The sequence below is a fragment of the Aethalodelphis obliquidens genome, unplaced genomic scaffold, assembly GCF_003676395.1.
Source record: "Aethalodelphis obliquidens isolate GAN/ISIS:26980383/991018 unplaced genomic scaffold, ASM367639v1 scaffold4, whole genome shotgun sequence".
Classification (NCBI taxonomy): domain Eukaryota; kingdom Metazoa; phylum Chordata; class Mammalia; order Artiodactyla; family Delphinidae; genus Aethalodelphis; species Aethalodelphis obliquidens.
The window spans coordinates 65,045,325-65,061,696 of NW_020837948.1; the positions used below are offsets into that span (position 1 = coordinate 65,045,325).

Sequence of the window (16,372 nt, forward strand, 5' to 3'; positions counted from 1 at the left end):
AATAAATTTAGTTATTAATCCAAGTTATTAACCAAATTTTAAGAGAAACTAAAATATATGCACTCCTGTTGAGCACAGCAAAAAGTTTTTTGGTAAAAAAATTAACTGCTGTTTTTTTTAACAGCACAGTATCGCCCAGGATTTCCTTATTAATGATGAGCAATATCAATAAACATACAGTCTTATAAAACTTGCTTTAGCCTAATTGTATCATACTAATATTAGCTCAGTATTTTCAAAAGCACTGCTCTGATGAAATGCTTTTAAATTTTATTAGAGTTCATATTTTTATATATCAAATAACATCCTTACATTATAGTTTATTTCACTGATACCTTTAGAGAAAAAACAGACTCAATATCTCATTATCTCTGAATATTTCTTATAAATATGCTGGGAGGCAAGATGCTTATTTTTCATCTTAATTTAGTTCTAAACACACCTAGCTATATTTTAGAAAACTACAGAGACTGTGATAAATAGCAGTACTGTTACCTTCAAAACAGTGTATGGCTGGCAACACATATACGCAAACTATATCATCATGTTGAAAAATAATCTGAAATCCAGTTCATTATGATATGCCATAGGATACATGTAAATCTAAGGGTTTATAATTTAGTCTTAGGAACCATATCTGCAACAAAGCTATCATGTGCAGTTTGTTGCTAGTTCAAACCATGGCTTAGCATTTTTAGATGTAGTTTGATCTAATTTTGTTTATTTATACAATGAATACTTTATTTTCCTTTTCCGTTTTTGAGATGTGCTTTCAGAATGCATAATAATCAACTCAGCTCACAGCTTGAAGTTTAAACTCAAGCGTGAATGTACGACTATGTCTTTAAATGAACAAGTGCATTATGGATGAAAAAGTTAATAAACACAACAGACTCAAAGACTCTGACTTGAATAAAAACAAGCAAAAGATATTACTGTTCAAGAATTTGTAAAGAACAATTGTTCCACATGACTATAAAGATTATCCCTGAGTTAATAAAAGCCCCTGGTCTTTACCCCATCAGCTGGAATGAGTGCCAGAAATGCAGGGCTTACTTGCCATCATCTCCTCTCTGTTTCAAACTGCTAAGTTACAAAACGATTGTTGCCACTATTATGTAACACAGAAACCAGGTGGTGGCAGGTGACAGAAGGCAAAGCAAGATGGGTGAGGCCCAGCCAGAACAAAGTGAATCGAGGATACTGCTCCTATCCTAGAACAGAGTTAAGCCAGGAGTATATTAAAAAGTAGTAGGAGATTGGGGGTGGTGGGGAAGGAGACACTCAGGAAAAAGCAAAGGACCCAGAAGCAGGGTCACTATGGAAATAAAATTATGGGGGAGAGAATGCAGCTTTACAACGGGAGAAAGGTCTTTTCAGGATGGAGGAAGAGGGGCAGAGGAAACATTTACTTAGAGGCCATGCTACCACCTCAAGTTGCCACGGAAAGAAAAATCTTAAAACAGCCACACAGAGTTTTTCTGTTCTTTCTCCGTTTCTGTCATTCTTATCCCCTACCCTTAACTTGCATTAAAAGAATAAACCTTTCTTCTTCCCCACTAACGATTACGTGGGTAATAACGGATTTGGGTTTTGCCTTTTCACTGGTACTTAAGGCAATTTCTCCAGGCTCACATTTAATCATATTCTGCAAATTATGATTAAACTTAGTTCCAAGTATTTATTTGCCAACCCTCAATCACTAAAGTGAAAATTATTCTTTCCCACAACCCCTCTTTGTATTACACATGGCATAGCCTTAAACCCTTGAGTTAGGGAAAGGAAGCTAATTTTAAGAGAAAGCACTGTGAAGAAAAATAATTTTTTAAAAAACCTCTTAGATTCCTATCGCTCACCCCTTTTTATATAAGAGCTGACTACATCCTTCGTTATGACCACAGAAACGTAAGAGATAAAAACTAAATCAGCTTTGCAGAGTTTTAGAACTAAGCCATGGAAGAACTGGGAGGTAAACAAGATATTTAACCCACAGCACAAATTTATTTTCTAGAATTGTTAAAACATCAAAATGTGGGGTTTCTTCCTCTTCTATGTACTAAAGGTACTGATCTACTACAGGTACTCACTCGAAAAATGTGCCCACCAGAATCTCTTCCGTCTGCAATACTCAAGGCAAGACTGCCTTGGCTGCCATGCAGATCCCTAGAGCTGCCATAGTGACAGTGGCTTACAGCAGTAAAATTGGAATTAAAGGACCTTGACAGCATGCTCTGAATAAAGAGGGGATAGATTTAACAGAGATTAGTGTAGCATGCAAAATTCACAAGACATGTTATGTACATAGACATATATACAAGTAACCCCAATACCACGCAGAAATATCAGGCAACACTGAATTTTCAGTGCCACTGAAAGAAATTGGCACTATTTACCATATATTTACATGAAAACATACATGTACACACATAATTATATGTAAACCCAACCATTCACATGTTTAAACACCAAAAAAGAAAGTGCAAACATACAGCTGCTTTTATAATGCGATTATTTCTTTTACTCCTAACATATTTTACTAGAAGGTTGTCGGAAGATAGGAATTGATGTTATACCCAGATATACCTGTATGTATATAGTTACACACAGAACACAAACTAGTTTCTTTATAAAGATAAACTTTACCAACATTCAGTTATTTCTAAGTCAAAATGGGTTTCTAGAGAGTCTGCTTCATTTTATAGAAATTAATTCTGTCTTATTAAGTAAATGGAGAGTTTAGACATACATAATACAGCACAAAATATATTTGCAAAAAAATATACCTGGCTCTTGGCTATTGCAATTTCTAATAAAAATTATCTTCCACATTTAGGAAAATGTCTTAACATCAGAGAAAAGTTTAGCGTACACACAGAGTTTTAGGATATAACATTTGAAAGGCTCCTACTGCTTTACAATTACCAGGAAAAAAATTTCAATAAATCTAGAAAATGCACATGTAAAACTTTTTTTCCCATTCAAATAGATAGGTATTAAAGATTATTATATTTTAGTAGTTAGTAGTGACTTTGCTGCTTAAACTTGAAGAACCCTTCAAGTTTCACTGATGGAATCCTTCCACGACTGAGTTTACTATAAATGCCTAATTGCCAATCCCAGAGCTGCCTGAGAAATGTACTTCAATAAAAGCACTGCCTGATTCTCATTGTTCCTGCTTGCTTATTCCCAGAGTTAACTACTGTTCTTTCACACGTGGATGCTTTTAGTCATGTCCCTAAACTTTAAGGGTCTGATGGTCAAACCGAGAGAAACCATATTTTGGGCATGACTTATTAGTAAGAAATGCACAAATCCACAAATACTTGTTATGACATTTACAAGCATTTATATATATGTTATGACATATATAATAAGCATTTCTGTATTACTCTTAGAAAATACAGATTTTTCTCCAGATTATGAAGTTGATCTCTAATACCAAGAAACATTAACATGACACTCCAGAATGAAAAGAATCTGTAAAATTACAATGTACACATTTAGTTATTTTGTGGATTCTGAAGTAAAGACTAAAGAAAAAGCTGAATTTAACAGACCAGGCCTGTACTTTCCCAAACCATCTCACAAAGAATAAGAATTTGGCAGAGGCAGTTCAGAGGTTCCCCAAACACCTCATTAGAATGTAAAAATAAATTATACACATAACCACATACACAGAGAAACATTTCAGCAACACACCCTCACGTGTTACACACAGTTTTAACGTGTCAACTAGAGTGGTCTGATTGACCCTTTTTAATAATATGTTGATCTTGGAACAAAGCCTTTGCTGTCATCTTTGAACATACATGAGGTTTTTGTAAATATTTCACTGATTAAAAAGGCTAAAGTTTGGAATAGGTCTGTTTGGAATAGGTCTTTGAATTCAGGCTTGTACAGAGACAGCCACATAAAACTGCACTCTGTCACAACACATCAACACATTGTGCAAAGCTCAATTAAGTGCTGGGCAAACGTCCTGGGCACTGTTTTTCACTACATGCTAATAGCTGTATAATAGCAAGTGAACATGGAAATCATCATGCTTTGTTAATCATATTCTGGTTGAGTGCTTATCAGTTTTTAATATAATAAGGAATATTGGCAAATGCTGATATATTATAAATAATTTTAATTTTGAAATAAATTTTTATTCCTTTTCAATCTCTGTTGATTAGTTTAATTAAATAAGTCTTGAGATTTCTGAGGTGGGATTTATTTTATACATTTGTGTTCCAGGTACAGTTTGCTGCAGCGGTTGGGAAGGAGGGGTTACTACTACAAGGCTAAAAAAAACCAAGTAAGCTTCAATAACTTATTTCTTTGTGTGTTACTACTAAACTCCTCAGCTGGGCAAAGTAGCAACTCTTCCTCTAGAGGTACGGCAGGCATTGTGAAATCCCCTGAGGAAAATTTTCAAATGTCTACCACACCATTAGAATTATGTTTAAGGGAGAGAGGAGGAGATGCAGAGGAGCAAATAGAGATCTTCCATCACAGTCTAAATCTTGTTGCCCTGTGTCCTCAAACGGCTTTTCCTAATTTCACTGAATTGATTCTCACCTATAAATTACCAGTGAGCACAACAGGGAAACTACTGTCATGCATTCTCTAAGCAATCATACGGTAAATTCTAAACATGAGGTTTAGAATTTAGAGAGATACAGTGAACAATGAGATGGCTGCTACTTGCTTCCTATTTACTAAAGTCCAGGTATGTCTGTGTCAGACAGGAAAGTAGTGGAGAATAGCCATCTGAGATGCCAACTAAAAATATAATGATAACCAAACTCATCTCTTCCTCCAAACCTGCTATTCCTCTTCAATATCCAGTTAACAGCAGTCCCAAAAAACAGTTATTCAAGGTACCAATCTCAAGCTTAATCCCTTTTCCTCAATGAATGATTACAGGAATATTCCCATCAGAAGTAAACTCTTATAATCTATTTCAGAATTGCCTCTTGAATTTGTTCCTTTGCCTCAATTCCACTGATATATTTTTCATTCCATTTATTTTCTGGACCATTAGACAGCCTCATAACTCAATCAATTTGACTACAGCCTCTTCCTCCTCAAATCCAGTTCCACACCATCACCAGAAATTTATTTATAAAAGTTATGTTACCCTTTGCTTAAGAATTTTCCAAATTCCATAGATAAGGCACACAAATTTAAAGAGCCTCAACAGTATGTAGAGAATTACAGCCGAAACAAAATGGAGAGCTGACAACAAAGTCGCCTAATGCTATAGATGCTCAGCTATTTAAAGCTAAGAACAGAATTAAAAAGAGCTAACAATTACAGACAGAGGTTCAATGTGAATTGACATAAGGTATTAATCACATTTTAGACATTGATTTCTGAAAAACGTACAGAATTTTAAAAAATAATGATTAATTGAGGTTGTATACACTCAGCTGTTTTTAAAAATATCTTATATCAATAAACAAAGTTAAAACAATCCTTGGGTAAAATCCACTGAGAGATATGAAGCTAAATCTTGAAGAACGAATATGCCTTATATACTTGGGCCATGGAACTGCCCCAAAGTATCAGTCTTAAGCATAATTAAAAAAAATTTTCTCTCCTGTCAAAAAAGGAATATCTATACATAAGGTTATAAACTGAACATGAGCTTATTTCCAAACTACATTACACTACACTAGAGCCACAGACACCTGAGTTCAAATAGGTCAGAAATGCAATTCAGGAAAGTCAAGAGTAAATGCCATGCCAGAAGCCATCTGAGTCAGTGACAGTGTTAGTCATACAACATGAACTGGGGAAAAAAATCTTAGGTGAAAGATATACATTTACAATACATTTCTTGTTATTCTGTTAACTATATGGTAAATTGATATTTCTGTAAACATATTTACATAATTAATTATTAATAGAGAGCAGGAAGCCAGAAAATAAGAGGTAAACATGTATATATGTATATTATTTGTAGTATGACACAATGTAAACAAGATACACAGCTAAATATATAAAATGAAGGTAAGCCCATTAGAAAACACTAAGGAGTAAGAGAAGGGAAAGAAGTTTATATTGACATCCCAACTGTTTTGAGACTGGCTAAGTCTAAACTTGGACCTCTAATCTCACTACCAAAGAAAAACTTCTAGAATATAGGTATATATTCAATAATTCAGAGTATCTTGGTTCATCAACAAAGACTGCCAAATATTTTAAAGGAAAATTAGTAAATTCATAAATAGGAGATTGAAAAATTCATGTTTAATTACCTTTTCTAACTTTTTGGCCTCAATGTGTCGTAGTACTTGTTCTCGCCAATCGTGAGGAACTTTACTTTTTCCTGGAGGATCTAATAATGAATGTTCAGAACCAACCCTTGCATTTGGTCTTTTTGAAGGACTAGTCCGTGAATAATTGAAATCACTAACTGACATAGTTCTCTCTGGTATTTCACTAACAGAGGGTCGAGCACTCTGAGGCCTTGATGCATTTGGACCATCAATGCTGTATGTTCGTGCAGAAAGAGGTCTCTGTGATCCTGACATTATTGGAGGAGTTCTTCCCACTGAATGTAACTCTCTGTATGATAAATAATCTCCTTCAGGAACTTGGGCCCGCCTCGTGGGACCTGGCTCACCAAGATTTACAGAGGCTGTAGAGGACACACTACTCTGTCGCTGAATCGTAGTTCGCGATGCTCCAGGAATGAGTCGGTCATTTGGTGAGACGGCCCACATTTCCCCATGTCTTCCTGGACCAAGTCTCTGATGTAAATGGTATCCAGTATTAGCTCGAACATTGTTATGATTAGAGAAATTCATATTGGCAGAATGTTTAGCATAACTGTGATTTTCTGTACTCTCTGATCTAGGAAAGCGCTGCAGAGGAAAATTGACATGGTCTACTTGGGGATTTTGTTTGGAGTGCCACAAAGTGTCCTTGACTGTAGCACTGCTACTGTACTGGATATTATACTGTGGAGGACCATATATTTGAGGCGTGGACTGTGGGCCACTTGTTGTGGGGCCTCTTATTATATTTGGTTCTTCAGGATTATAATTTGAATCAAACTTGAAAACTGCCTTTGTACCTGCTATTAAATCAGAAGATGAAGAAGAACCAGTAAATACTTGCAATGGTTGATCATACAAAAGCGTAGCTGACTTGCTCCTGACTATGTTTTTTCCATCAATAGTAGATGTTACTTTAACTGTTGCACTTGGCTGCTGAGGTCCATTATCACTAAGTATGTCATAGATTTTTAGCCCGCCAGTCTCCATATTAGTTATGCTGTGAGATTTCACAACAGATCCAATTGGCCCACTTCTCTGAGGGGAGAGATCTTCAGTGCTTTTGGAAAGACCTGCATCAACAGAAGAACTGGTGTCATGTGGTTCAGTCCTCCTAGGAGACTGTGGAGTTCCCTCAGAACGTCCATTTACCTTATTTATGCATTCAAGAGTAGGATACTTGTTTCCACTATCCAAGTGCTCAGCCTCTCCTTTAGCATTATTGCTTAAAAAGCCTGTTTCAAGCACTGTATCCTCCATCTTTGATCTTTCCACTATCTCTGGTTGAAATGTATCATTAGTTACAAGTTTATTAAGATTCATATTGATATGGTCTAATTTGTGAGATTCATTAGATGTGGCTGTTGAGTCAACACCTTTTTCAATAAGAACTAATTGCTCTTCAATATTCAAATCATATTCAGGTAAGTTAAAATCTTTTTTATCAGGAACCTCGGTTTTTTCCTCTGTTGAATGATTTAAAATATCTCCATTTTGTAAAAGGCTGTTAAAATTTTCATCTTCTTGCCTAAAACAAAGAAAATTTTATCACAAACATCATAAAGCCCAGTTTTCTTAGTAATGGGGAACATTAACAACTAATTAATTAATGTGTAGGTACATAAAGATAAGAGCATTGATGGGAGTTACAGATAAAAGGCCTTTATCATCAAGCATGTAATTTAAAAATATTATTGTAACAGTCAAATAATATAGATTTATATTAAATGGAGACAAGGTAAAGCATACTAATTAAAATTCATAGATAAGATTAATTTTCATCAATATCATCACTCTATCACAATAGTTTAATAGAGCTAAACAATGAAGAAAAATGTGATTATGTAATGAAATAATTCTCTTCTACTTCTGCATCTTTTCATGACTGTGTTAAAACATGAAATGCTTGAAAGATGGGCACATACATGGAGGAAAGGCAAGTTGAATAGTTAAGTAAAAAGCACACAATATTTATACAAATGGTTCTGAAACCTCACATTATTGATCAGTTAATCATATTAACTAAGTAGGTATTATTAGATTCAAATATATATAAGGAAATTATACAAAAAACTAAACAATCACTCAAAGATCTACAAAATATGAAGAAAGATCAAAAGAGAAACTAAATCTAATCATTTTTCTGTGACTACACTGTATTTGGCAAATATTTATAAAATGTACCATTCCAAAATTATAGAAGATATTTTATTTCTATTTGGTGATATGAAAACATATCTGTGTCCTCTTTGTAAATATTCAAGTTACGTTTCAACAAATTCTTTAATACTGATCTTCCCATTAGGTAACAAAAATATTACTAGAAATACAACAAAAAAGGTGTGGCTATATCCCTTTCTTAGTCTTTATTTCATTACAAAAAACATGACTTAGACTAAACTACTTCCCAACAATATCAGTAAAATTTTACTATTTGACAAATTAATCATTATCTTAACCTCTAAGAGGTTTTAAAATTAATATTTTACCATACTGATCTTAGCCTCAAATTCAGAGGATAGATATAAATGATTAATCATAACTACAACTACATAATAGTTAAGCTCAATTTGAGACATAAAATTCATCTTTCTTTTAAAGCAATGCAAATCAATGCATAGAAAAATTTGACTTAAATATGCCTGGAATTTAAGAACTATTTAACTCTAAAAATTAGTTAACAATATCCATACAATAAGCTTTAGATTCAGTAGTCACCCAAATCTTTCTATTAAGCACTCTAGCTGATACAATAACATGAAAGTAAAATGATATAGTCTCACTTTGATAACAAAACTTCTTGAGAACCCTAGTAATAAATTCGTTTTAAGATTCACCCAAATTCAAGCCTGTAGGAAGTAAATCTTGTTTCAGTGAGTTTGACCTACAAATTTAACTCTAAACCAAAAATACAGCACTAATCAGAAATATCTGATTGAACCCTTTAATGATAACCCCCAAAGTGACTCTGCATTTCTAACTCTAAAAATACCCCTTTTAATTTGAATTATTCCGAACAGGCTCTTTATGTTGTAATACCTAGAAATATTATAAAACTGTTCAACCTTTTAATGAAGAGAATTAGAATATATTTTAAATCTTTTCTCTCCCATTTAAAAGACTGATTTAAAATGGAAATGTATAAAAGCTAAATAATTAGTAGTAAAGTGGGGAAGAAACCATATACACTGCCTGAACCATTTCTATAATATTAATTTGTAAAATCTTTTATGTTTTAATAATATATATTTCTTTGCCTTACCACTTCTATTTATTGTACAAATAAATTATTTTGTTAAGATGTTCACAAACCTGATTTTGGAATTAATACCAATATGAGTTTGTTTCACTGGAGAGCAGAGTGAGGTATCTTGACTACTATCAGTATTAAGAGAAACTGAATCAGACATCCGAGATGGAGAAGAACAGTTGCTGTTATTCTGATTGCTATTGTGTGTAACTTCATCTGATAAAGAATCTGTATCCTTTGTATCATCTGAAACAAAAAAAACCTTAAGCTATTGATAAAGCCAAGAAGAATTTCCAGTGATGACATATGGCATTTATATTGTCCTGGTTCAATATATAAGGTAAAGAATTATATGGTTAAGAAGATAACCAGAGGCTCACCTCTGAAAACTCAGTCCTAATACATAAAAAGATTAAGGAATTTAGAAATAGTGATACCTTCAATTAGTTTGTTTTTAGTAATACCTGTAGTTTTTTAAAAAAATATGACCAATGTTAGTTACCCAGAATTTGATTTAGTTTAAACTACTGACAAGATGATATCACACAATGTTTAAGGCCATCAATTAGTTTTAGTGAATATGCTTTTCCACACATCTTTAGTTTTAAACAGTCATAATAGTAAGAAATACATAGTACAGTTCATAACCTTGGTAAACTTTTCTGGGGTAGAAATTATTTCATACATGTATGGAACTGTTTTCATCTATTCTGATAATAAAAATGAGCAGCACAATCAACCAAAAAACAAACACCAAACAAATTCAGAAATTTTCACAAGGTCAGTTTTCCACTCTTTAAAATCATTTCAAAGAATTGTATATGAATAGTGAACTCTCAATATGTGAGATGGATTTGTAACAACTATATAAACAGAAATAGATTGTTGTAAATATCTTTACAACCCTAAAGGCTGTTTTTAACTAACTCAATTCTAGCCAAATCATAGAAATAGTACATACAGACATGTAGTCATAGGTGATTATATGAATTTTTTGCTGTTCCAAATATCTCAGTTCAAGTAGTCTGGATTGTGTTTACAGTTGAAAACAGTAGCACATGGGGCTCTGTAACTTCAACTTTAAGGTATTTGGGTTTTGGATTCTGAATTTTTAAAATACTGTTAAACTATATGGCACTTAAGTTCTCTCCTAGACATATTCTTCTTCTTCTACCTCCTTATCATGGGGCAATTGTGACAATTAGATAATAACATGTATACTATTTAGCACAGTAATTAACAATTAGTAACAAATATCAGTACCATTATTATTATGAAACCCCAAGCTATCCTCCAAAGGGCCACCCTGATAGTAAGTTTCATTAATGCCATAAAGGTAAAGGCTGGATAAACCTCTAGTGGAGATAATGTAGAGATGTTCAGACATTTGGTGGAGAGGAGTGAGGGAAGGATAAAAGGAAGGGATAGAGACTCTTCAAGTTCTCTTTCCTTTCCAAGAGTCTGAGATTCCATGTCAGGTGGGGGTGGGGGTGGGGATGTTAAAAAGAAGTACTGGGAGAGATAAAGTAACAAGCAGCATCTGTTATACATCAGGTACTATGCTAGGTCTGAGGGCACTAATCCGATATATTTCAGAGTCACAAAACCCTTCATTAGCCTTATTGTATGTCTAATATACACACACACAAAACTAAGGAGCGCAAAGATCATACAGCAAATAAGTGGTAGAGATGGAATCATAATCTAGGCTTATTTGCCTATAAAATCTATGACATGTAAGTAAACTTGCACAAATGAGGGAAGAGAAAAGATCCATCAAGATTTTTCTTTAAAAACGAGAGGTAAGGAATAGACCTTTTAGAAAGGCATGTTTTAAAAATTGTTTCTAAGAAGTGTTTTAAATAACATAATGACATTTAGTGAAATTTATTTGAAAAAATGTATAAACTTATTCAGCCCATTTCTATTCTTAGTGCTTTCCTTTAACACCTAACCTTTTTTGTTATTACTAAGTGCTACCACTTTGGGCTGGTTAATAGAGGTTTCAATTAATGGTGGTCGCATCTCTGCCATTTTCATCTCTTCATCAGAAGAAAGTTCTTCAGATTCCTAATTTAAAGAAAAAAGAGAGAAAATATTTACAAAAATCAATTTTGGTTTCTTTAAATATTAAGTCATAAGAACTTCAGAGAAACGAATACTTAGAACAGGTAAAAAAAACCTTTGTAAGGTAATAGTGAATAAAACTAGTATATGACTTAAATTTTCCAAGACATGGCTGTAAACCTATGGAAATTATTAACAGTACACCAAAGTGCCTAAGGTATAATTTTCTGTGCAGTCCTTAATCCAACTGTATTAATGATTGGTATGTACCTGGTAATATGTCAAGTGCCAGAGAAACAAAAATGAGTAAATAAAACACAATCCCTGCCATCGAAAAACTCAAGTTTAGTGAAGGTACTCTAATAAAAAGTCTATTCCTAACCCTCAAATTTATTCCCTCAAGTATCACTGGGTTCCAATGGTAGACTGTCCCAGACTATCTACCATTGAGTGCTGTTAGCACACAAAAAAGACCTTGTCATCAACAAATATTAATAGAAAAATTTTAACACTGTATATAGTGTATATAAAATCAGATCTACTACAGGTTAAATTATTCCTAGTTAATATGATAAAAATAAATAAAAGCTCTTAAAAGGGTGTTCTATTAAAAATACTAAGATTTCTAGGTGCTTTAAGAGTGCCATAATAAGACATGGACTGGAGTCAGAAAACTGTTTCAGTAAGAAGGCCAGAGAGTAAATATTTTACACTTTGAAAGCCATACAGTCTCTTGTTTCAACCAACCAATTCTGCTGCTGTGGCACAAGAGTAGCCACAGGCAATATGTAAACAAACTACCATGGCTGTGTGCCAGTAAAACTAAATTTTATCTAATTTTTCACATTTCACGAAATACTTTCTCTTTTGAATTTTATTCAACCATTCAATAATGTAAAAGCTGTTCTTAGCTTGCAAGCCACACAAAAAGAGGCAGTGGGCTGGATTTGGGCCATAGGCCATAGTTTGCCAACCCTGTTCCAAACTGCACTACAACAGATTTAGACTGCTAAGTAGATTAGGGAGAGAATGTAAATTGGATTTAGTCTTGAAGGGTGAGTTAAGAGGGAAATGACATTCTGAGTAGGGGAAAGCATGGAAGTAAGAAAAGGTATGCCAAGTCAGCTCCATGCAGCTGGAACTTAAGATAAGTGGCAGGAGACAGAAAAGGCAGACTGGAACGGATAGTAAAAGGTTATGCTCTGAGTATGAACTCAATTAAGTATGTATTGGTCATTACTGAAAGTTGACAAGCCAGGAACTCACAAGATCAGATTCTTTTAAAATAGTAACTCTGGTATTAAAGATGTATGAAAAGAAAAAGAGACTGGCAGAAAGGAAACTAGCTATACTGATAGTCCTGAAGAAAAAAAGACTACATCTGTCCTGCAATGGCAGTGATGGATAGTAAAGAAAAAAAGAATTTGACAGAAATTTTGCAATTAACAGGACTTGATTGATAGAATGAATGCGAAGAATGAGATAAAAGGACAAGGAGGTCTGTCTCAATCTTTGACATCTGCAGCATTCAAACTGCTGACCAGGCCTTCTCCTTCATGAAATTATATTACACCTGGGCTTCTGGGAACTGTAGTCTCCTAAATCTCCTCCCACCTTTCTGTTTCCTTTGCTCATCTCAATTAATCTTCCTGCAGTTAGCTCATATTCTTTCCTTTCTTACTCTTTCTCCCTGGATATTGCATTTTCTCCAATGATTATGTTTAATGTAGATAATTCTGCTAATAAGTCTTCAGTGGCTCCCTGAAGACTACAGTGTAGAACATCAAGTCCAAACTTCTTAGCAGAGGTATTAAGGGCTTCAGAATCAGGATCCAACCTACCTTACTAATTTTATTCATATACTATAACCCCTGACATATTCAGTCAGATGGAACATGCTCTTTTCTACATTTTCTAAATACCATGCTTTTGCTCTCATTATTCCTTCCATTTCATTCAATTCTCCTATTTCTGCTAATTGAAACACTTCAAAATACAGGTTAAATGCTTCCTTCACTTAAAGCATCCACGGTTCTTCGTAGACAGAAAATATCTCCTTTCTAAATTTCTGTAGCACTTAATATCTCCAGCAGTGTATGAAGGGAATATAAAATGGTGTAATCACTTTTGGAAAACTGTCTGGCAGGTAAACATAAAGTTACCATACAATCTAGCAATTCTACTCTGAGGTATATACCCAAGAGAAAAGAAAATATATATCCACACAAAAACTTGTATACAAAGATTCAAAGAAGCCTTATTCATTATAGCCAAAACGTGGAAATAACCCAAATGTTCATAATGGATGATTACAATGAAATATTATTCAGATATTAAAAAATGCATGAAGTACTGATTCATGCTACAACATGAATAGTCTTGACATTATGTTAAGTGAAAGAAACAGTTACAAAGACCACATATCAGATGATTACAGTTATATGAAACGCCAAGGACAGCCAAATCTAGAGATGCAGATAAAGTATATTACTAGTTGTCTAAAACTTGGGGGGATGGAGAAGTTATAGGGAGACAACTAAGAAGTACCGGCTTTCTCTTGGGGTAATGACAATGTTGTAAAAGTGACTGTGGTGAGGGCTGCACAACTTTTAGTAAACTGAAAAACCACTGAACTGCACCCTTTATTTAAATGAGTGAATTGTATAATATATGAGTCATATCTCAATAAAGCTGTTTTTTTAAAAAAAAGTTACAGTTTTTATTGATCCACGGGAAGAATCTCTTTAAAAAAAGTCTCAGGGGATTCCCTGGTGGCACAGTGGTTGAGAGTCCGCCTGCCGATGCAGGAGACACGGGTTCGTGCCCCGGTCCGGGAAGATCCCACATGCCGCGGAGCGGCTGGGCCCGTGAGCCATGGCCGCTGAGCCTGTGCGTCTGGAGCCTGTGCTCCGCAACGGGAGAGGCCACAACAGTGAGAGGCCCGCGTACCGCAAAAAAAAAAAAAAAAAAGTCTCAGATATTCAAGAAAAAAATTACTTCATAAGCAATGATACATGCCTAAAGAAGTCAAATAATTGAAGTACACCTACAGCAACTTTTCATTTTTTTTAACATCTTTATTGGAGTATAATTAACAATGGTGTGTTAGTTTCTGCTGTATAACAAAGTGAATCAGTTATACATATACATATGTCCCCATATTTCTTCCCTCTTGCATCTCCCTTCCTCGCACCCTCCCTATCCCACCCCTCTACGTGGTCACAAAGCAGCGAGCTGATCTCCCTGTGCTATGCGGCTACTTCCCACTAGCTATCTATTTTATGTTTGGTAGTGTATATATGTCCATGCCACTCTCTCACTTTGTCACAGCTTACCCTTCCCCCTCCCCGTGTCCTCAAGTCCATTCTCTATGTCTGTGTCTTTATTCCTGTCCTGCCCCTAGCTTCTTCAGAAGCAATTTTTTTTTTTTTAGATTCCATATATATGTGTTAGCATACGATATTTGTTTTTCTCTTTCTGACTTACTTCACTCTGTATGACAGACTCTAGGTCCATCCACCTCACTACAAATAACTCAATTTTGTTTCTTTTTATGGCTGAGTAATATTTCATTGTATATATGTAACCTTTTCATTTTTAAGTTACAGAAATAAAAACAATTGCCGTTATGAATTTTACAGAATTAGAACAACACTGCCACAATCTGATTTACATAGTAGGGACTTCCCTGGTGGTCCAGTGGGTTAGACTCCGCACTCCCAATGCAGGAGGCCCAGGTTCAATCCTTCCTCAGGGAACTAGATCCCACCTGCATGCCGCAACTAAGAAGGAGTCCGCATGCCAAAACTAAAGATCTTGCATGCCACAACTAAGACCTGGTGCAACCAAAATAAATAAATATTTTTTTAAAAGACATAATTTACATAGTAAAAATTTTATATCCACTGTACTCCAATTTTTAAAGTGATAAATTAATGGTATAGAAAATATTATGAGATTTCTCAATGGCAAATGCATTAGCATATTTTCTGCTACCAGTATCAGGTTTCTCCTATCTTTAGTTAGCAACAATATTAAATTCTTACCATTTATCACTACTCCAGAATAATCATAAAGCCATACCTCAAAAACATCATCATGATTAACAATATGCTTCAAGTTCTCAGAGGCTTTCATATTTGCAGTCACTGGCGGATTCCCAGGACTGACCTCATCTTCAGGTTCACTGGTCTTCGGTATAGAGTTTCCTATCATATACTTTTCTCTTTCATCAGCTTTGCTTCTTACTGGAGTAATACTTTCTGAAGTCTAAGTAAAAGAAAAGATAAAGAATTCACATTCTTTATATCTACTCTTGTATTAAAGTTCAGATGAAATTTTAACAGTAATTTAGTATCTTCCTATTCTGGATAAACCGAAGAAACTTTAAACATGGAAATCTGTAGGACTCACAGATAAAATGCTCATTTGGGGAACAGGTGGTCCCAAAGGTCCACGAGCCACATTAAACTTTACAATTTAGCTGAGGCTACATTTCATCCTAGAAGTTGCAACGCTGGTATTTATGAGTGAGTCACTTAGCTCAGCATGCTCAAAATCAGGATGGCTAGATATTTTCCTGCTCATTGTGGAATATATAGTAACTCTAGTGACTTCTGTTTCTGTGATACAATGGCAGGGGGGAGGGGGGGTGTCAATTAAAGAACACACAATTTAGGGATTAGTGTAGGTTTCAGGAACATCCCGAGGAAATGCCAATGGTCTGTCATAGCTATTACATTTAAAATTAAACCTGGGTAGAGTGAATCAATATTACCAGGGGAAA

The 16,372-nt window shown here is 34.6% G+C and overlaps 1 protein-coding gene across 13 annotated transcripts in view; it reads right to left on the reverse strand.

Annotated features, from left to right (window-relative positions):
* Positions 1-16,372, reverse strand: part of ERBIN (erbb2 interacting protein) — a 109,546-nt gene that overhangs the window by 9,291 nt on the left and 83,883 nt on the right. For 7 of the 13 annotated variants that reach the window (XM_027100983.1, XM_027100984.1, XM_027100973.1 and 4 more), the window contains 5 exons: positions 15,670-15,855; positions 11,475-11,589; positions 9,582-9,765; positions 6,249-7,797; positions 2,088-2,231 (listed from right to left, as the gene is read on the reverse strand). In XM_027100983.1, the coding sequence (XP_026956784.1) occupies positions 2,088-2,231; positions 6,249-7,797; positions 9,582-9,765; positions 11,475-11,589; positions 15,670-15,855 (2,178 nt within the window). The remainder of the gene's footprint in view (positions 1-2,087; positions 2,232-6,248; positions 7,798-9,581; positions 9,766-11,474; positions 11,590-15,669; positions 15,856-16,372) is intronic. The other 6 variants (XM_027100978.1, XM_027100981.1, XM_027100979.1 and 3 more) reach the window with 2 other exon arrangements.